Genomic DNA, 23,823 nt, shown 5'->3' on the forward strand with positions numbered 1-23,823 from the left:
CCATCTGTCCTCAGTTAACCCATTTGACGGTAGTATATGAGTATAGCTCACACCAAATAAATCCGTCTTTGTATCCTTCCTTTTCCAGCATTCTCACAGACGTATTTATTTTAGACCGATTGGATTCTTGATCTTGTCTATCACAGTATTCCCGGTTGCCAAATCGCGATTGATACAACAAGTTTGGAGAAAAGCTATTGTTGTCAAACTGAGGCTGGAATATTGAGTTGTATTCGGACTAAGTATTTCAGTGATATGTAAACACTTTTGCACCTTATACCGCTATAATAGAAAAGAAAAATGTATACCTAATCTTTAGCGCGTGACAGGTCACGCAACTTCTCGCCAATCAGTCGGTACCCATTCATATTAAATTGGCAGCGTTTTACTTAATTGGCTAAATTCCAAACTAGGTATAGATTAAGTGATATGAGTTCTATGATATTGAAATTTTAATGTAACGGTCTAACGGTCTTTATTTTCTTTTTATGATCCCACCACCCACCGGATATATAAAACATTTATATCTATCTCATTCTACTCTCATTTGAAAACCTAACATAACATAAACGCATTTTCACCCTAAATAATGCTTAATCCTAATCTGCTTTACCAAGTTGACACAGTAAAGTTAATATGACACGGTTTACCTGTCTTGGGATTCAAGGGGTACCAGACAGATCGTAAACTAACTATTCGGGCCGGATCGTAGTTAAGGCTTGACATGACAAGTTGACATGCAGGACGGAGTTGAATGTCCCTCGCGACAGCGAGAAATGTTGCTGTATGAAATGTTTTATTTAAATTAAACTATAATGAGCCATTATAAAGTTGGAAACTAAATAATAAAGACAGCAAGGATACAATCTAACTTTACGTGAGTGACATAGGAAAAAATCTAACAGATTGTAGGGAGTAAACCATTTATTGTAACGTGTTTTTGAAGTTAATCGGTAAACTAGCATATTCACTGGCAATAGTAGTCTAGAAGTCACCTTTGCCGTTCGCTCCCGTCGCTAGCAGTGGGTAGGTATAATGTACATACGTAATACATATAAGCTGTGATCAAATTTCAAAATTACCTGCTGCTTGGTGGCATAAGTTTAGAAAAAAATCATATATATAAAATTGAAAAACCAGAACGGGATAAAAAAACGAGGGAAGAAGCGAGATGGCGCCTTACAAATTTCTAAAAAAGTTTTTGACACGTTTCTCGAATACGACACACGTATGATAAGAAAAAACTGTTCAAATCAATTATCTAAATATGGGAATAGAACTAGAACGTAAAAACTACCGCTTTCGACGCGTATTTAATTTACAAAAAGGAAAAGAAATTTTCATAACAATCTTTATTGTATGAACATCGGCTATTTCTCGGCAACTCTCGGTTCGTTTCGTTTCGGTGTAAAGTAATCTAAATTATGTTTGTCATGTTGGTATACAGTTATTCCTACGTGTTTTTATACGAAGTAATATAAAAAGTGATGTCAACCTCAACCTTAGTGTACGCCCATACGAGTGACTTATGCCAAATATGACATCAATCAAATTAATATCATATTATTAATAATTTGTATTTTGTTGTTTTAAATTTCTTCTTCTTTGCCATGTCCCGTTATTTGGGGTCGGCCCTCCTCGTACGAAGGCGCCAGGTTTTTCTGTCCTGGGTTGTCGATGTGTTGATCTGCGCCCGCTCCATGTCTTTGGTAACGGTTGTCCACCACGTGGTAAGCGGCCTCCCTTTGCCGTTCGTTTTCTCTGGGATGGCCAAGGCTTTTTTGACTGCATACTCTTCGTCACGCCTCATCACATGTCCGAACCATCTCATACGGCTTTCAGCCATCTTTTCTGCAATGGGAGCGACCTTAAAAGAGCCTCGTACATATACATTTCGGACTCTGTCCAGTCTCGTCACTCCCGCTGCCCACCTCAGCATTTTCATCTCATTGGTGTGCATTTTCTGTTCATGTTTCTTCTTGGTCGCCCAGCACTCGGAGCCATACATTAATGCCGGTCGTACTGCGGTTTTGTAGACGCGCCCTTTTAGCCGTATTGGCATGCGGCTGTCACAGAGTACCCCGGTTAGGGTCCTCCATCTCAACCATCCTGCGTTTACTCTGTGGGTGACGTCTGCGTCTATGTTGGCATCTGTCGTCAGCATGGATCCGAGGTACTTAAACTGATCAACCTTAGGCACTGGCTGTCCTTCAATGACGATGTCTGCGCTTGGGATTGACTGGTCACTGAAGCTGCATTTTAGATATTCGGTCTTGGATCGACTGATGCGCAGACCGTTGTCCTCGAGCGCTTGTCTCCATTGCTGGAGGGTGGCATTTAATTTGTTCGCGCATTTGTCGATGAGCACAATGTCGTCTGCGTAGAGCATTGTCCACGGGAGAGAGGACTGGATATCTTTAGTGAGATAATCCATAGACAGGTTAAACAGGAATGGGCTAAGTGCTGATCCCTGATGCACTCCTACCTTTACTTCGAACGGTGCGCTGAGTCCGGCTTGTTGTTGTTGGCTTGTTGTTTTAAATTTATTTTGAGTTATATTATTCGGAGTCAATTTGAATTCACAGTCAATCAAGTCAATTCAGACCACATCAGAGATTAGCCTTAGAAATTAATTATACCTACCGAAATGACAAACTACAACTTACAAACACTTGCTCCCTCCTCGGATTTAATATCGATGAAAATGTTAATTGGAAAGCCCATATTGAAAAAAATTCTACTAAGTTGTCGAGATTTGCCTATGCCCTTAGACAAATACTTATAAATACAAACATAAAGACCGCTACCTGCGCATATCATGCTTTTGCCCAATCTTGGATCCAGTATGGAATAATTTTGTGGGGCAATAGTGTAAATATCAACAATTTATTTCTCCTGCAAAAAAGATGTATAAGGGTTATCTGTAACATAAGAAACGACGTAAGTTGCAGACCATACTTCTTAAAATTAAATATACTCACCCTCACATCACTATACATACCGGAGCCCTGCAAGTTTGTGCGAAAATATAAAAAAATATTTGACAATCCTGAAAATCCCAACCCGCCAATCCATAATCTACGCCATCGTAACAAACTAGTCCAAGCTATCCCCGCCAACCTGAAAATGTTTAACAGAGGCCCCTACTCAATGTCAATTAAAATATATAACCGTATACCTCAGAACATAAAGAACATAACTACCTAACCTTCGTAAACAAACTAAAATCTTACCTAACAATTGAATGTCCATATACTCTACAAGAGTTCATGGACAGTTAGCCCAAATACTAGTAAAGACGATGCTCAACTGTTATAATTATTATGTGTGTTGTCCGAATATGTTATATTCTATCTTTATCCTACGTTTGTTACAACTTAGTCTTAGATTAGAGTTATAGTTTTAAATATTGCCACGCCCTAGTAGGGTCCATGTATGTACTGACTTAAATAAGAACACCTTGTAATAATACCATGGCTGCAATAAATGATTATGATTCTGATTATGATTATGAAATTCGACTTCGGCAAACATTGCCATTCGTCCGGGGAACGGGCTGCCGAGATAGGCCAGAAATACAAAGTGGATACGTTAATATGAAGTCCATCAGTTCAAGGGATGACTTTAGAGATAGGTATACTTAATCAATTTGGAAACTGTTTTCTCGCGTAATACGATACGACTCGACCAGGTAAGATTTTTCTTCTTGCTGAAAGTCACCATCAGATATATCGGAGTGGATGAGGTATTCACAAATATCTGAACTCTGAACAATGTAAATTATAATGTAACTTTAAAGTGCATGTTCAGATATTTTTGAGCGACCTTGGTGGCTACGATATATATCTAATGGCAACTACACATTCATGAAGCCAATGTACAGTCAGTATGAAATAGATCAGGCTAAAGTAGCCAAATATATCGTAATATAACTTTGTTGCCATAGAAATAAGGATGTGTTCCGATATATGTATTTGGGTATTTGAGAGACCAAAGCGGCTTAGCTTCAGTGGCTCGGATACAGAGAGAATGGGAGAGGATCTTGCCGTGAAGAGAGCGTACTTGGGACAACGAAATGGGAGACACGCAGAAACGACGACGTCGTTGCTCAAGACCTGCTCAACCTCGGCCATAGCGACTGGCGAGAGCTATCGCAAGACCGAGAAACATGGCGTGATCTGGTATCGGAGCCCAGGACTCTTTTTGGATCGTTGCGTCACCGTAGTGTATTGTTATGTCCAGAAAGGAAAATGGGGACTACCTACGTTTGTATGAAAAGGCGATATATGGGCGGTGGTCGTCCGAATTCGTCTTAAGGCGGAAATTAATCTAATGAACATTTTTGCTGACTGGACTGGGCTTATAAAAATAAATAATAATTTTAAAAAATAAAATCTTGCCATCATTTTATCTTATCAAATGACATCATTTATTGAGAAATTTGCGAATTAATTTATCCAAATAACGGTTACAAATAAGAAGTCCCTATCACAGAGTTATGAACACTGGCAGGGTTGAATAGGTACATAATAATGTCGGTAATTAACGAAACATAAGACAAACTCCTTATTTCATTTACGCGAGCGGAGCCGCGGGCCCGCCTAGCAATAATATGAAAATTATACCTCAACTCGCCCAAAAACCTATCGGAATTACTCTCATGACTTACCTACACCCTACACCTTATAGGAATGACGCACATACTACAACTCACACAATGATACACAAAAACAAACTTCTATCTCATACAAATAAACTATCATTAGTTTCATTCATTTAAAATCATTTAAATAAGTTTGAGTATCTTCCTGCTCTGTAGGATAAGTTAACGTATCGACGTCAGCATCATTTAACTTTCCTGATCTCTTAACAGAATGTTTAATAATGGACCCTTCCAATCAATCCTGTTAAGTTTTAATTGCATGCTTGTATTGGGGAACAGATCAAAGAAGATTAAGTAATAATGGATTTAATTTAAATAATGTATTAAATGATTGTAATTTTGGGAAATATAATTTTCTTTTCTCATGCTCTGAAAGTGGGTCATTGTTTATGTGATTTTTCGTAGCATCTGTCATCTCGATCGATTTTCTTTTCACCGTGGCGTGGCTAGGCTCCTAAGACTGAAAAGTGTCGTATTCCTCTGTGTTCCCGTTAACGTTAAGACTTGCGTAGGTGTGCAACGACTAGAAAGTATACCTACCTACGGTTACACTAAAATATTATTAATTGTATCTCCTTGGATATCACGGGCCTATAATCCCGGTTTTTTGATAGGCTTGCGTGGGGACACAGATCCAACACGTAGAGGCCCCTTGGAGAGCTTTTATGTCATGTACATAGAACGCCTGCTGGAACCCGTTCACAGGTGCAACAATAGACACCCATGAACCGGTTATTAATATTATTATAGTTGAAATTTTTAAAGCTGACCGTTTAGAACTATTGAGCACTCATGAATAGCCCTAAACTGTCAGCTTAAATTTTTGAAGTGAAAACTTCTTTAGCGGCGCTGTGCACTTTTTGTCATGGGGAAAAAATGTTAAACTCGCGACAGGTCACGTGACCGACAGACTCGACCACGATTCGACAGATTGAAAATTCGTAAGACGGACACGTGACCTGATCGAAAAACTGTTACAATGTCATTGAGTTTTCACTTCTGCCGGCACTCCCAAAGTGCAACCTAAACTAAACTGTTACTTAATTTTTCTAAAAAAGGTTTCATGGCTGTATGAGTAATGTCATTGAGTATTACAGAGATCATTCAGTGTTGGATATTTCACTATTAAAGATTACTCTATTAATAATTATCTTCTTCTTTATGTCGGTGACCTTATATCCTTACGAAATTCTATCTGCGGTCATGCGAATTATTTTTTCCATGCTGCCTAGCCTCCTGCCAGTCTTTTACGTCACCCACGTTATCATTGTCAAGAATTATAAATTATAAATAATTATAATTTATAATATGTTACCTACCTAAGTATTTTTTTTAATCCGTGTGAATCGTGTGATTAGAGTGTTAAATTTTTGTACTATACTCGTATCACCCGAAAACGTAATGAAGTATGAGATAACAGTGCCTTTTAACATGACCAGCCGGGCTAGCACATGATTGGCGCGACAGTATCTCGCGGCGAGATAGACTACCCGTCCATCTTTAATTAACATAGTTAGACAAAGATGGTTAGTCTATCTCGCCGCGAGACACTGTCGCGCCAATCATGCCTACTGCGTGTGTTAAGGGGCCCACTGATTAACAGTCCGCCGGACGGCATCGGCCTGTCAGTTAGAACAAAATTTTGACAGTTCCGAACAACTGACAGGCCGATACCGTCCGGCGGACTGTTAATCAGTGGGTCCCTTTAGGGAAGATCCAATCGACAGCACCTTCGAAATTAGGGAATGCAAATCGGTTATTTTCGGTTATTTTTTGTATGGAAATTATCGGTTACAAAAAATAACCGAAAATAACCGATTTGCATTCCCTATTCGAAATAAACTTCCATCGGTTAAAAGTTGCGCAGTTTTTATTAATACCGACTTGCTTACGTTACTTACGTTATTATACGGAAAGTGTATCGGGCTAATATAACTCATCAGGCCCATATAAATATTAGCGAAGTATCAAAAACTTTGGCGGCTTATCCTGCTGACTTAGCAGCCAATTTTCCACTTCCACGAACCTAATGTTTTATTGATAAACACGAAGCATGGTATCTATCAGCAGTAATCCTGTGGGAGCGTACGATGAGTCACATTTTTTTATAAAACGATTGTTTAACGTACTTATTAAAGTACCTACTATAAAACGTGTCTAAAATGTTTGAAAACAAATAAAATAAGTACATATGTGTTGCATTCCCGTGTCAATAAAACCTGTTCTTGTGACTGTTAATAAATGCCTTCCAATACCTACTTATAAATAACTAAATATATTAGCTAAAAAATATATTTACATCATCATTAAACAATGGCAAAAAAAAAAGATCTTATTCTTCTTTAAACCGAATTTAGGAATATAGAATAATTACATTTTAATCACACTCGCTCAGTAAATGTGGAATTGCACGCAGGTTTAGCGGGAGTTATAGAAAAAGCGTTCTCCCTAGGGAGTTATGAAGTTTCTAGTGCCATAATTAACAGTTTTTTGTCTTTATACTTAATTTTTGTATCGCAAATGTGATGAAAAACATTGTGTGTAACTCGGGGCGTAATAATATTGCAAACTCGAGTCTATAAATCGCTCCGGCAAGCCGTCGCGATTTAACTTAGTCTCGTTTGCAATATTCAACTTACGCTCCATGTTGCACAATGTACTATTGAACAGGCGGGATGCTCGAAAATATCTGATCATAGTGCATCTTCAGATATTTGTGATAACCTTGCCCATTCTGATATTCTGTAGACTGTATTTTTATACCTTACTAAGTCCTTAATTTCTTTTACTTTTGAGGTCATGTATTTTGTTATTATTTCATTGTAACAATAATTTTTTTCATTGTACCTACTGATAATTTTTTGATGATATTCAAAACAATTACATGAAAAATAATTATGTTGGACTGTATGCGTCAAAACCTTAATCCTTAGATACAGATTTTTTCCTCCTTTTGACAAAATAGGCCTTAATCTGTTTTTCCTCCGACTTTCCTTTGTTCACTAAATAACGCTCGTAAATCTATTTTAAGCTATATTAATATTACAGAAGTTGACACGAATAATCGCATTAGATGAAGTCCATGCGATAAGGTAGCAGTGTCGCGAGTAACAATGTACTTTACAAACAAAATTATTATAAATAAATAAATAAATAAATATTAAATATTATAGGACATTTTTTACACAAATCGACTAAGCCCCACGGTAAGCTCAAGAAGGCTTGTGTTGTGGGTACTCAGACAACGATATATATAATATATAAATACTTAAATACATAGAAAACAACCATGACTCAGGAACAAATATCTGTATCATCATACAAATAAATGCCCTTACCGGGATTCGAACCCGGGACCATTGGCTTCGTAGGCAGCCAATTATTAACTAAAACTATTGTGTAACCGCGCCATTTATTGAGTATATGTTTTCATGATTATCTATGCGTTATAAGTATATATATGTGCGTCACCAGCACGTAATCGTCAATATATATATTGCTCAATGATGTCAACTACATAATTAACGTAATAGTTCAAGCTTCCTAGAAGAGTCTCGCGAGCAAGTACCGCAAAATGCAGACCGTTTTAATTATGGCTTGTGACATCGAATATTTATGACTGAGTTAGTACACTGTCATGCCAGGCCATGCAATAGGTCGCCAATTTTCAAAAGCTTTTATAATTATAATTTGCAATGTTAGTATTATCTGTTTTAAAATCTGCTCACTTTTATTATACCTTTACCGGTACCAATGCCGAGGTGTCTGAAAGAAATGAAATTTATAAGTCTACTGTTCAACTAAGGCGGTTGATAAGATAATAACTGTTTATCAACCGCCTTAGTTAAGAGAATTGATCAGCTACGGACTGGTTGAAAGCTACATGAAGCCAATTTGTACTACGTTAAGAAAATAAAAATGTAATATAGGTACAAAACTACAAACAAGTTATTATATAGTCTCAAAACTCAGCTAAATATGATCTACTTCATCGGTTACGTTCGCGTAACATCTTTACCAACTGAGATAATATAGTAACTGCGGTGGTATCATGGTACCCTTGAGCTTGACGAACGATAAAGGCAAAAGATGTTCATATTATAAATTTCATATAAGATAGAGGAACTTCGTCGAGGGCTCGTTCAAAGTTAGAAGTTAAACGGTCCTGTACCTATACCAACTGATACTTATTAAAAACATAACGATGTTGCTTTTTAAAGGTTAAAATTATTTCCAACATACTGTCTTCTATGTCAATATCGCTAAAGCTACCTGCATAAGTTAAACAAGTTTATTTTAACTCCAAATGTTGAAAGTTAATTATCATAAATCATTTTGCAACTAAAATTCCTCGCTTGAGACTATAAAAAGTAGAAAAGCGATCACTGGAAAACACTCAAAGCGTAGGTTTTTCCTTTAATGTTCACTATTAGTAAACCAACAATCGTTAAAAGAATTAACTCTTGCGCATTTGTTAAACATTTAACAATATTAACAAATTCGATCTTACAAAAGTATTCAAATTGGAAAGCTGAAAAATACTCTCCAGTTCAGATATTGCCCTCTGCCACGATCAAGTTAAGTTAATTCAAATTAAGCCTCTCCTATGTGCCTGAGCAGGAGGACTGCAGTCAATACTGTCACAGGTAATCGATTCCTGTGCTTCCGACGTTTAATACAATGAAATTAGTCCTGGAATTGCTGCATTGTTTTGTGACGAAGCCCGTAGCTGATTGTGGATTTGTGTTTACCCTCTGAGTGTTTACCTGACGAAGCCTGCGTTGCGGATATAAAATTTTGGTCTCTAAATAAAATTTATTAAAACACTGTCCTGGAATTCTAAATTTAAATGCAGTACGTTTCGAACGTTAAATACCGTTCAAGTCGTGTTCAATACTTTTCTTAGGAGATAAGTGCTAACAATTTAATTTCCAAATGGCAAATATTCGTGCCAGTGTGATTGAAAGTGATTGGAGGTTATTTGTAAACTTATATTAGGTATATAAGTAATTGGCTGTTATACCTCAAAGCCAACAAATATTTTGATCAAGATCGTGAGCGCTATCATTATTTAAATCTCTAACAAAAAAAAATCTGTAAATGCGTAATAAATATGTCTTCTAGTGACCGTTAAATATGTATACTCCGCATATAAATATGAAATAAACAAACTGAACCCGAGTACGCCCCCGCGCACAGGTTAGTGTACCTATACGATGTGTCGTAGCAGCCGTGCAGAACTAATTGCAATTTTTATTCCAGATGGATCGTATGCGGCGCCGCATTCCTGGCGCACCTCCTGTCCACGGGGCTACAGCTAGCGTACGGCGCGCTGCACGTCTACGCCCTCAAACATCTCGGCCCCAACGCCGACCACGCCGGTAAACATTCCCTCACACAAACACTCGCAATCACGCCTAATCAGCCAACCATCTTAATGTAACCAAAACTATAAAGCAACGCCGCTCCACGCCTTCGAATAGCCGGATAATCACACTATAATAATCAACGTGGCCTCAGAATCACTATTAAGCCTTTGTATCATCATCATCACGTGTGAACTTATTTAGGGCTCGCTGCGCCGAATACAAATGACAGCAATCAATAGAATGCGCAAAACACGATCTCCCAGATGAACAGTAAGATTCGGGAAAAAACATTTTGAAACGTGAAACAGACCGATGAGAGCAGTGCGACAGTCGGAACGGAAAGTAATTTATCAACGGAGCCCTCCGGAAATACTATAAACAAACAACGAGGATAAGACTTTTCTTCAATATCAAACTAGCGAATTCATCTAAAATACGTATTGTTTAAGATTGTACTCGTAAAGACGTTTTTATGCAAACGACGCCCATTAAGTAAACTTCTTGCATGGGTGCGGTGTTCCTGTTGGCATCCATGTAATTAGTAATTTTAATTACCGACCGCCATTACTGGTGCCAGCATTGTTAAGCACCGGAAAAATATAAATCATTTTTGCTAATCGTAAATAATAATGTATTTCTACTTTACAAAGTAATTTATGTTAACAACCCGCAGCGTCGCGTTTCGACAAGCAAAATTTAAGATCGGGGAAGTAAATGAACTTTCCTAGTCACCGGTATTTGTGGACCGACCTGATTTATTGAATTAATTTTCCAAGATTCACGACCTGGGCTGAATATTAAGAGGCAGAAGTAATTTCGGTTATGAGCGCGGTCTTTGTTGTCAGTCGTGGGGGCGGAGCGTCCGGTCATAACTCTGTCAGGTCTGCGCTAAGGCTGAAATTGGAATTTCGTAGCGACGCTAACGAGTTAAGCTACATTCGGTAATCGGATGGCAAGAGGATGCGATGCGGCGAGATGGTGGTTTGAAGGCGGCGTTGCGGCTACAGGCTGGAGCTTTTCGCGCGGCGTGAAACGCCTATTTAGGCACGTGCTAACGTGCAAATGCTCTTTAAATCACAGTTACCACTTACTACCCCAGACTGTTTATTGTTAACATTTCTACGTTCCTGATCTCTTAACTGTCACTTCAATTAATGTTCTTAATCTTCAAATGTTTAGACAGCCACCCCTCCAATCGTTTTCGGTTAATATTTCGCGATAAACAGACCTTTTGAGATTCCCGACGACCAATTAAACCTAATTGCTGTTTTATTTGATGTCATCGCAAGCTGTTCGAACAGTAATCAACTAAGGCTCTTTACTGAGTTTTAGAATTAACTAAGTAATTGGTGCTAAGCACAAATAATAGGGTATAGAGGCGAGATATCGAACGTGGCATTATGCGGGAAGCACAATGAGTCTATTGTGCGACTCATAACGGTAATGACACGCAATAGCGACAGGCCCCTAGATAAATTAGTAAAAGAATTATCTTTGTTGCTCCACAAAGGCGGGCTAATTACTTTTATGTCCAAGTTAGTACACAGTCATTAAGGACAGTTTTCCCATCAGAATCGTAAACACGAATACGTTTCAGTGTAATTGTTGGTAAAACAAGCCTAAATTTTCATTGGTCCGCTGCCCAGCGACCTCCAATTATCCAAGATTGTTCAGAAAGTGGAGAATAAATTCTGTTTATGTAATGATAATTGAAGTAATATTATATTACTTAATATTTGTTCTGAATTTTGGACACACAGACAGCCAAAATAATTCAAAATATATTGTATTGAATATTGTAGTATTTTGATCAAGTTTAATATATGTGATTAAAATTACTCAAGTTTGCATTGAAATAAGTTTAATAAACATAAATAAATACACTAGCTTTACTTGTCATTAATTATATTAACCTTGTCGGCATTGCAATTGGTTCTTCAAAATTTCAGATCTTTTCCCGTCAGTATGATAAAAGAATTTTGAAAAAAGCTTAATACCACCGCCCCAATTTTTCTCTAAGGTGGCATAGAAAAGCCAAGAGCGTGCTTTCCGATGAGATGGCTTTCCGTTTCGTCGGTTTACTCGTACTAGTGCTCTTGATAGAAATGATGTGACTTCGTGTGAGACGGTGCAACTTAGTCGTACGTGACTCCGCGCAGACCATGTTAGGCACACTCCTCATTTGTTGCAACTCACGTACGATTTGTTTCATTTAAAAAGACATGAGGTTGTTTTAGTCGAAGATATAAAAAGTCTCACGTATTTGTACAGACACATGTTTAAATGTTATGTTAACTTAGAAACTAAGTAGTTACGTTTATTGCCTGTGAAAACACACATTAACTTAGATTTAACTGAATGTACGTTGTAACTATATACCTACACCTACATATATATTTACTAGTGACCCGCCCCGGCTTCGCACGGTTTAGTTAATTATACACCGATACCTTCCTAAAGAATCGCTCTATTGATAAGTGAAAACCGCATGAAAATCCGTTCAGTAGTTTTTGAGTTTATCGCGAACATACAAACAAACACACGAACAGACAAACGCGGCGGGGGACTATAATGTGTAATAAAATAATTAAGCCAATAAAAATAAAAACATAGACTCACCCTGAGTAAGAAGGTATTTTATTTGTTTTTCAAATTGGGCTTGATCGTTACCAATTGTAGTTAGGTCAAATATATGCTCTAATACATTACGAACAGCCAGGAGCTCCTTCTCATCAATCCCTTTTCGTGAGTATTTGAAAAAGGTGAGATACTTACGGCCAGTTGCACCAACCACACTTAACAGACTGATCAACATCACTCAACAGAGTACTATGAAAATTCCCATATAATAAAATTTTGCGAACGCTTTAACGGTGACAGACGGTTTGGTGCAACCGACCCTTAATAATGTGTTTTGTGTACAGTATGGGCGGGAGCAATATGCGTGGGTGTATCCCGCGCCGCAGGCGCGATGGTGGCGGGACGTCGGCGTTCGCCGCGGCTAGCCGCACTGTTGGGCGGTCTGCTGCTGCCGCTCGCCTGTCTGTTCACCTCTTTCGCGACGCAGTTGCACCAAACTATGCTTAGCTACGGTAAAAATCCTTTATCAACCAGCGGAGAACCGAAGAGTGCGCTTTTCGGCTCGCTACTATAGGAGCATTCCATGAAATTGTCTACCGTTTGTACCGTACAAATGCGAATTTTCTGAAGATTTGCAGAGAGAAATATAAGAGTTTCCTTTTCTATGACAAATGGTCGAAAATATGCACAGAATAAATAATCGCCTGATTTAAATGCCGAAAAAAAAGTTGCAACACAGGAAATAAAATGCGTTTGTATGGGACAGCCCGTGGAATGCTCCTATACTGGATTCCTTCACTTCTTATCTATATTAAACTTCCACTATTACATACCTAACCACTGCTGGCCGCGCTGCTGGGCTTTATCCTCCTGCTGCCGCAGACCTATTTATTGGCCGTGCTTGAGAGATCTCAGGCTACGTGCGTGTAGGTTGGTATACAAATATAAGATATATAGCTGTTGCTCGATACTAAGACATTTTCCACATTTTTTTATAGTAGAACAAGTTTTTCATGAATGTAAGAAGAGGTGTACATCCATGTAAGTATATAAATTAAATCAATATATATTCATTAAGTATCTATTGTGGCTATATAATTTATTCAAGTCAAGATACATAATGACTGGCAGTGCTATATAATAAGGCGGAATGGAGCCTCAGGCCAAAACAATAAAATAAGTGAGTGCTAACCGATAATCTAACTAAGCAACATGAAATTGAAGTACTCGAGCAAACATACACAAGCGAGCGACACGTACAAGATTTTTCAGCAGTCATTGGCATGTCTGAATCGCAGGCACGTTTTTGTGCACGCGCGTCTCTAAAAAGGTCGTAACTAGGTGAGTGTCCTAGGTAACGACCTACGACCGACAAAGTTACAGTCCAAGTACCTGTGCTAGTACTCGTCCTTTTTGCATTTCATTTCGTCGTTTTGCTATCGCCGCCTAATATTTTACTATTATTTAATAATATATACAGGGTGGCTAAAAAAATACTGCATTTCCGTTGCCAGGGAGGTTTTGGGATTATACTGAGCAACTTTTACTATGGGACCAACCCCGAAATCTCGAAAAAAATAAATTGGCTGTTTCATACATTTTGGCTGGTCCATTTTCTATGGAAGGGTAAATTTTTTTTCGCGATTTCGGGGTTTGTCCCATAGTAAAAGTTGCTCAGTATAATCCCAATACCTCCCTGGCAACGGGAATGTAGTTATTTTTTAGCCACGTGTATAATGGACTAATGGTGTATTCTCAGGAGTGGTACTCGGGATTGGGTGCGGACTGGTGAGGGAGGCAGCTGGCTTAGTACTCGGGGCGTACTTCCGACGGCGTCGGCAGTTCGTGGAGCTAGTGGCACACGCCGGCGGCGGCGTCGGCATCGCACTCTTCAGCGTCGCGTATAAGGAGGCTGTGGGGTAAGATGCTGATGTGTAAAACCTACAGCCGCATTAAGAACCTCCTTACTTACTTACTACGGTGACGCAACGATCCAAAGTGAGTCTTGGCCTCCGACATCGGATCACGCCATGCCTCTCGAACCTCCACCTTTTCAATAATTGAACTCGCTTAAGAATATGAACTTTTTTAACACACCGCTTTTTGCATAGGAAAATAATATATTATGATTAAAATACAATATTCGCTTGTCGCCGGAGGTAATTATCTCCTCCACTACCTTAATAAATGAAATGGAACTATTCAAGTTGAAATCTCCGCGCCAACCCTAATAGCTTGGTCAGGCGCCAGAATTCCAAGAGTGGATTAAACTTAAAGTACTAAGATTAACTTTTTTGTTGGACTCGACACCTGCAAACAGTTATAGGTTTCTGTTTCTACTCAACTCATTTTCATTTAATTATACTTGCTAAACTTTTGCACTCCATTGAATTTGCAATGAGGTAGACGTGTTGTTTTGACGTAAGATGTTTTGATGACAGGAAACTTGGTTGGCGGCTAGGCCTGCAGGCGATCACTGGCATACTGGTGCTAGCGTTTTTTCTTAGTGCTGTATACCGAAGCGCATCTCTATACCACCCACAACGCCGAGCTATTTTACATTTGAAAAACCAAAGACGAAAGGTAATGTTTTTTTTTTGTAATTTTTCAGCAGAAAATTTCCATTTCTTATAAAATAAATACAACAAGGCCGGTATTCTCATTTAAAACTGGATTTAGGTTTTATCTTAACAATGTCAAAATTTTTAAAAATTATAAGTACAATTAGATTACCTCTACAGGAAATACACTGATTAATAATTGCTCCAAATAAAAGAAACTAATTTTATAGAAAATTTTCCGTAATTTTCTAATACAGTGATGATATGCAAATTGTCCTACAAGGATAAATTTGTGTTAAAGAAGAAAGAAAAAACTTTTTACTTTCCGTTAAAATTCATAATCCAATTAGGTACCCAACAAAATAATATGGTGCTCTCCATTTGCGAATACTTTTGTATTTTGTTTTAATCTTTTGAATTTATAATTAATTTTAGTTTTATATTGTAGGTAAAAGAAAAGAAAAGCATGCGGAGGTCGGCGCCGCTGATCGATCTAAGCCCTCTTAACTCCCGGCCGGCTAAAGTTTTGTTGTTGGCGGCTGGAGTGGCCGCATTCGGACTTTACACTCCAGTATTTTTTTTGGTAAGTCAATAAAGTGTTCAACCAAGGTTTTCCTCTGGCGGTCCCTTTGTTATCGAAAGCTTATCTTTATTATATCGATCCATCGAAAAAGGGGCTTTTGCCAGTTTTAGCTTGATAGGCGTTTTATTTATCCAATTGCGCTTAACCAACACTAGCCTTCAGCTGCTTTAAAGATGTTTTTATCTAAGGTTAGATAAGATATATACATACTTGTTGACTTAAGTAATGGAGTTTCCTTGACAGGCCCTGCAAGGTTTCCATGAGGGTTTGGAGGAGAGTGCACTGGTACTCCTGCAGACGTTTCTCGGTTTCGCCGCTGTACTGGGCTGCGCCGGCTTTGGGCTCGTGCTGGTGCGCCCGTCGGCACAGTGCCTCGTCTCCAAGCAGTACTTGTGCCAAACTGCTATGCTGGGAATAGGTAACATTCAAATTACAATACACATTTTACGCTTTACATTATTATGGTCGTTACGGGCCAATAATATGTTGTTTACATAGTTTGCATTGCACTACGTAGGTATGTCCATAGAATGTGCCCAAAAACAAGTAGGATAAGCCAAAACACCTTATAAATGATTCTATAACTTTGTTCAAGGCATATCAATGCTCGCTCTAAGCAGCGTCGAGGGCTACCACGGATACGTGTTGTTCGCCTGGATGTACGGATTGTGTTTGGGTGGTTATCTCTACTCTATGAAAATGCTTACAATGGAGCGCGTCAGGGGACGTCACTTCGCTAAAGTTTGGGGTAAGTATAACAACCAAAATTTAGTAGCCCGCGGACATGGGTATTCCATTGGATATTGAACCCTTTTAAAACAAGCAACATTTCGGTTCTCTTTATTCTTTGTTTAGGTAAATAAAGTTTAATTGATATTTGCTAATGTACTATCCTTATTAACGTTATACCGTGTTTTTATTGAATTCCGTTAACTTCGGGGTATAGTTAAGTACGTTTATAAGAACTAAATGGCATAATTAATTTTCAAAAAAAAAAAAAAATTTTGTTTTCTTTTTTGTTTTTTTTTGTTTAAAAAGTAATTAAATGTAGCATATAGCGTTGTTGTAACACGGGCATTACATTTAACTCAACCAAACAATTGAAATCTGTGACATATCAATGTCATTTCGTACATCAATCGACCGAGATTGTACTTAAGTTTAGTAGCAAATGTATGAACTCATTCTAAACACTAATCAATATGTAAGCCGGCCCTAAGGCAAGTGTACACGCTTGTAGAGGCCTTATAGGAAAAAAATAAATTATGGATTATCTCCGAAATGGACTTAATTAGAACATCGGTGTCTTTGAGAAAGTTACTTGATTTAAGCTCAGGAATGCACCCTTGAAATTAACGGAAATCAAAAAAAACACGGTGTATAAAATGAAGTTTTCCTTTTTTTCACAATGTTGTCTACGACATTAGTATTTATTGCTCAGATAAAGCCTTGCCGTACCGTACTTAACCAATACTTAAAGTGGAAATGGAAACTTTATGTTCGCGATAAGGCACAACGACTTTGGAAACAAATACGAGTATATATATACTTGTACATGTACCTACATTAGGGTGTTTCATTTTTCCGAATTTTCGATTTTCATCTGACTTTGCTCGAATTCTTGTTCTAACTGATAAAATAATATTATACGTTAAAAAAAATTTAAATCGGTCAACATTTAGAGGTCGCACAATATCAACAAAGATTTTTCAAATAACCAACGACTCTACATCGGAGGGTAGAAAATGGTTTAAGCGGATACCATCCAAGCGGAGAGTAGTGTGATACTGAACCTTCTACATATAAATAAATTTTAAAATTAGTAGTAAACTTGGATTTTGGTTACTCGATAAATGTTCTAATTAAGATTTTTCAGTTTTTCCACCTGTTTCCAAAGGAAAAGTGCTTTTATCGTGTTTTAGATGCAAAATTCAGTTTTCTCATTCGATTTTAGTATCAGTTAATTATATTTTGTCATTTTAGAACATAGTTCATTTTCATGCAATGTATGGGGTTCTTACTCTACCTTTTCAACTTGTGCAACCTCTAAACGTTATTCGATTCTTTCGAAAATTGAAATAGATAGTTTTTTGTGTGGGGAGACTCCATTGGTGAGCAAAGTCAGGAAAAATATTACAACTTTTTTTTCTCCATACAAAAGTGAATCACCCTAACCTACATACATGAGGGCTGGTTGGTAGTACTTATTCTTTCAGTACTTATTGAGGTGGTATAAAATCATGTAACAAAACGCTTAGCTTTAATTCATATTTTTACTTCGACGTGTCGTAGCCTAACCAACAGTTATGAAGAATTAGTTCTTGGGACTCCATGTCAGCTATCATTTTATAAATAGTAGGGGAGGCAGGGGATCATTGGGCAGTCGGTGGGGTAAATTCCTTACATGGGTATAAATATTTTTGAAATAGCATGAGGCGAGCTGCAGCATAGCTGTTTGTCCAACAAGTTTGATCCAGCCCTCGCAAATTTATCATATTCCCCAAAGGTAATACCAATTCTTATTCTCGATTAGTATTAGCGCAGAAACTATGTGATTTTGGGTAAAACAAACAAACATATGAATTCAATATCCGATTGTCGATGTATAGTTATTTTAGGTAAACTATTTAAAAAATAATTGAAAAAAAAAAACAGTTTAGGTACTATTAGGACTGATTAGTATCATATAAATTATTTTTAGACATTTTGCCTGTATTTAAAAACTGACTATAGGTTTTATACGGACTATATATTTTTAAGGTTTCGTCCAAGGTGCGGAAGCTCTTCCTGTGATAGTCGGTGTGCCGGTGACGGGCTACATCAACCAGCAGGCGCCGCGGGCCGGCTTCTACTTCTCGACGGCGGCCACCCTCGCCGGCGCCCTGCTGCTTTTCTTCGTGGGCTTCTCCAAGCGGGAGCCGGAGCCGCCGCCGCCGGCGCCTGCGCCGACCGTGTCGGAGGCGTGCCCGTGCGTGACGCCGCCGCGCTGCGAGCCGGCGTGGTGCGCGTGCGGCGCGGGCGGCGCCACGGCCTACTGCGCCTGGCCCGGCCCGTCGTGCAGCGCGCGCCTGCCCAAGTCCCTCTCCTACGCCGCGCCTCTAGACCGTGTTTGCTGCTCGGCCGCCGCCTACCCCGAGTGCTGCCGCCGCGCGCCGCCGCTGCGGCCCTCACGCAGCGTCCCGGAAGGCCTCGCCCGCCGCGGGAGCACCTGGAGCCGCGGCGGCTCCTATCGCGCCCCCTGTCGCTGTCGCAGGCGGGAGCACCATCTCATAGAGCAGATCACTACGTCGGTATGATCGTTCGCTCATTTAGTGGATGTTCGTGAATGCGATTAGTGAGAAATTGTAAATATTTATTCTTTGTAGCTAAAAGTCAAGCTGATAGCGGTTAGGATAAAGCAATAACGGGATTGATTATAATGTTGGAAGCAGTGCGATTATTGAACTTATTTGTCTACTTTCATGTATTAAGTTTACCAATATGCAGAGGAGTAAATTTTCATTCCTGATTCAATCAAGATATATTTTAATGAAAAATTAAACTTTTGATCATTCTTAAGCTATACAAAATATTTATAAAATTATTAAAATACCTTTTACTGAGTATTTCTTAAAGTACTTGTGGGACCTCTATTGTTATGTAGCTAATACGGAAAAAATGTAATGAATACTCAATTACTCATGTTTCATCGAATTTTAATATTTAATCTATGATATAACTAATATCACTCGATATTTTGACCCTATTCCTTTCATGTCCAGTGTCCACGGCTAGCTAGAGCGGGTAGATACAGGTAAATTAGCCAGAGTTTCAATCGATTTTCTCACTATTTATTAAGTAACAACTGGAGTTCGTTAACGATTGTAAACACAAAAATACATTTTAGTGTTATATTGTTTTTACACAACAGCTGCTGCAGCTATAGTCCAATAAGAAATAGTAGAAAATAAATGAGGGCGCCACATCCTACAGTTTAGTATGGATTTTTTTTAGTTCCATTTTATTTGATTTCTACTGTTTTATGTCGCACTATCAATATAGTGATTGCACTGCAATCAGTGCAATTTCAATTTCTCTTCTTGGACTTTTTTTAAGTTCAGTGAATGTTATTTTGCTTCAATCTGGCTTCAATGCGTCCAAACAACAATATTTTTTAACGAATACTTTGCTGAAATTCCCAAAGAGTAGTTTTCTTTGATTTAAGTATCTTTATTAGAAATGACAGTTGTAACGCTTGCTGATTTACTTCTAGGAGTAAGCAAATTGGATATATCAATAGAACTTTTAACGGGAAACGCGAACAAAGTCAATTGTAGTTATTTGTGAAATAAAGTTTATGACACGCGGCTCGAAATCATGTGTTCTAGAATATGTTTTAGATTTTCTTTGTTATTATTAAGTAAAATATTTTATTGTTCGTTAATCGTAGAATGTATTGATCGTTTATAATTTGTGCTGTTACGAGGATTGTTATGTTTTTGTACCAAAGCGTGTTTTACAATTTTGGTGGTGAATAGAAAAGATATTAAAGAAATTAGCAACATTTTTGGCGTTTTACTTTTTCTCAATTCGGTCTAGACCCATGTCACAATCGACAGCAAGATCGATCATATATGTATTAATCAAACCCTTTTGCACATACCTTCCTAATATATGATATGGAGTACCTATGACATAATTTTAAAAAGATAATTAAGTATGTCATTCAATCTATTAGAAAGGTAGGTATAAGTCTAGAGATGGGCCGAATATTCGGTAATTATTCGGCATATTCGACAAATTATTTGGTTAAAGTGCTGAATATTTGAAAAATTTATTATAGGTATACCTATTTGTATATATCCGTGCTTCAAATCTCATAACTTAAATTTGAATCACTTCCTTATACCTACGGCTACCACGAGTCCACGAGTTTCGCTAACATCTGCGTAACTTAAGTACTTTCTATACATCTCGCTTCTACTAAATATGCCAGTACCAGTACCAGTAGCAGCGAGATGCATACTAATAGAAGTAACGCACACGCTAGCGAATTATGCCAGTATCATGTCAGTGACAAGCTCGTTGGAAGGTACTGGTTGTCTGAATCAGTTCGAATTTGGAGTACTTCCGTAATTCCGATGACAATGGAATAATATGCTAACATGGAGCAGATCTGACGTTGCAATCCGATGAAAACTACTTAAAAGAACTTCTCTTTGGAAAAACACAAACACATCGAGTTTAGGCCCATTAGAAAGGTCTCGAGAAGTACTTGATAGACATGGAATGGAAGTACAGTCAGCAATAAAATTTTACAATTTTTTTAATAGTTCCTTGTTTTCCATATTTTAAAATGTAAGCAACTTCAGAGCTGTTCAAGTACCTCCTCCATATGGTTTATTAATAGTGGAATGATACAGAGAAACCGAATATTCGGTTCGGTAAGATCTGAACGGAATATTCAGTCGAATATTATTCGTATTTGGCAATGTTCATATTCGGCCCATATCTAGGAATAACACAATTAATTGAAACGAACAAACCGTTGGTAATACACCAATAGAAAGAAACCTGAGAACACTGAAAATTCTACTTGCCAAAGTAAACTTATGCGCTTACAGAAAAATATGTAAGTATTATGTTAATACGTGGGCCATACTGAAAATTTCTGGATTCTGATATATGAGATGACTTAAGACTACTCTAAGTGGTCAGTCCAGCAATTTTCAGTTTGCCCTAAGTATATAGGTACATACAAGTAGCGCCTTCACACCTGAAAACATTTAGTAACTGGAGACGCCTTGGCTGTCATTTTCTGTACAAAACAGTCTGCCGATTTTTGGGGGGGAGGAGGCGTCAAATGTATTGCTATTTCTACATGATTTGTACGCAACGTACAAATAGCCATGTCAGTCCATACAAAAGTTTGCACAACAGTGCAAGGTTTTCGGCAGAGGGGTAAGCTCTTAAAGGCGACTCCGGTTATTAAATGCTCTAAGCTTCACACGGACTGAATAAGTCTAAGTACTTGTACAAACATAACATCGCAAACAACGTACCAGTAGGTATTCATCACACGCGTGTTACGCGGAAAACGCTGAGCTGAGATAAGTATAAGTCGTTCCCGAGTATGAAAGAACTCACTCAAAGTAGGTGAGGTAACGTATGTATAATGCGGAATAATATGATCACGTTTACGTTTCACTTGATACGCACTAAGTCGAAACACCAGCAGTAAAAGTGAAAAACGTAAAACGTCTGGAAGTGATATCGATCCTTAGAGAGTCGATGGACTCGGACAATATCATCACAGAGACCATTCGGATCCGCCACCCGGAATATAGATGAAACCCCGAAGATAAGCGCTCAGATTACTCGTAGTTGTACGATTTCACTTCAAAGCAATTCGGAATTTCTATTATTTCAATGCTAGATTTCATTTCGAACACAGGAAACGCGACGTTAACTTTACTGAGTGCCTAATTGTTTTTAGGTTTAACGATGCAGCTTGCTAACGGCGTCTGGCTACTGAGCGATTTTATGAGTGCGAGCGGCGATAATGGCCAATTACATTAAGAGCTATCTAAAAAATTAACTCTACATTAATGACACTCTTTTATAGAGCAATTTGAAATAGCCGAGCGTAAAGTAAATTCATATTTAACGAGAGCTTGCCACGACATCACTTTATTATGTAAACATATATTCTCTCCAATATAATAAAGAATAATTTTTATCTAATATTCAGTCGGCCGAAACGTCAATCGCAGTCCTCAGTCAGCCTAGCCTGATCCCTCCGAACCTATAGGCAAATGGGAAGTGCGGGCGCGAAGAAATGAGGTGATTTCAATAGACCTCAGGCTCTCGACAATCTCGTCACTCGTTTTACGAGCCGTGACGTTCTCGTCTCCTAATAAACCTTTATGTCCGACCGGCATTCTAGAATACCAAGTAATTCCATGTAATTATTTAGGCCAACATCCTCGATACGATCGTATTTACATTTTATACATATAAGCGTACTAATAAGGCGCGCTTGTAAAAGGAATTACATAAATATGGCTCGTAGTAGCTGCGGGAATGCAATATTTCATATACGGAAGATAAGCCCCGATCTGGATGTGATCGCTTGATATTCGCCGGAGAGCGCCGTCCGTCATAAGAGTGGTCGTAATTAAGACGCGGTGGGTCGACGCGTGCGCCGCATACATTTGCCGAGGATTATGGAAATGCTGCCCGCACAGATCCGCCACTATCCTCTGAAATTCTCTCAATTTAGTTAGGTACACCTGCGATTAGTCGCTATTTCAGCGATGATTTTATGCAGTTTACTGGAACATTCAAATACGCGTAGGCATTGTATTTTGCATCGTGATTTTTAGATAAAATTAGATTTTGCCTTTACAATTTCCGAGTCATATTTTTAAAACAATATACATTCTTTTGTATTGTTCTATGTATGTTAGGTATCAGTGGCGGCGCGTCAAACATATCCATAGGCAAGCCGGGGCTAATTTGGCTTACATATTTCTTTTACAACTCTGCTCAAACGTCCAAAAACGGGCAAGCCGGTGGGAATCAGCTTTTATTCGCCGCCACTGTTAGGTATACATAAGTATAACAAACCACCCACAAATGAACTGTCACGTGTAAGTTAGAAATAATTTCCACGCGCTGCGCGGCCGCCTAATTATTTATGCATGAAGTTAAGAAAATACGACACAGAAGACAACAGAACCACTGCACACATTTCACGCTTAATTAAATGTGCGTTGCCAATTACTCATTTGTACGTGCCGCGCCGCGCCTGTGTAAAATTAAGAGGTGTTATCTGAGCGGCTTAGAGACTTAAATTAATATTAAAGGTAAAATGGGTAGTAGGTAGTACAACTGATACAATAAAATAAATACAAATACAAATGATAATACTCAACAACAGAAAACGGTAGTGAATATTTTATTGTGGTTTGATTTGGGCTTCGACAGTCGATTGTTTTGATTTCCGAACATTTTGCGGTAAAATGACGAAGCGAGCTGACAAACGTATAATATACATTATGCATAAACGTAATCCATAAAGCAACT

General features: G+C 38.4%; 1 protein-coding gene across 1 annotated transcript in view; it reads left to right on the top strand.

Moving 5' to 3' along the window:
* LOC134797607 (monocarboxylate transporter 4-like) overlaps nucleotides 1-20,301 on the top strand; it is an 85,111-nt gene extending 64,810 nt beyond the window's left edge. Inside the window, exons 5-12 of the mRNA XM_063769920.1 lie at nucleotides 9,926-10,044; nucleotides 12,957-13,124; nucleotides 14,372-14,531; nucleotides 15,054-15,195; nucleotides 15,622-15,756; nucleotides 16,000-16,174; nucleotides 16,352-16,504; nucleotides 18,517-20,301. Coding sequence (XP_063625990.1) covers nucleotides 9,926-10,044; nucleotides 12,957-13,124; nucleotides 14,372-14,531; nucleotides 15,054-15,195; nucleotides 15,622-15,756; nucleotides 16,000-16,174; nucleotides 16,352-16,504; nucleotides 18,517-19,052 — 1,588 coding nt within the window. The 3' untranslated portion in view covers nucleotides 19,053-20,301. The remainder of the gene's footprint in view (nucleotides 1-9,925; nucleotides 10,045-12,956; nucleotides 13,125-14,371; nucleotides 14,532-15,053; nucleotides 15,196-15,621; nucleotides 15,757-15,999; nucleotides 16,175-16,351; nucleotides 16,505-18,516) is intronic.
* The last annotated feature ends 3,522 nt before the right edge of the window (nucleotides 20,302-23,823 follow it).

The sequence above is a fragment of the Cydia splendana genome, chromosome 15 (assembly GCF_910591565.1).
Source record: "Cydia splendana chromosome 15, ilCydSple1.2, whole genome shotgun sequence".
Lineage (NCBI taxonomy): Eukaryota > Metazoa > Arthropoda > Insecta > Lepidoptera > Tortricidae > Cydia > Cydia splendana.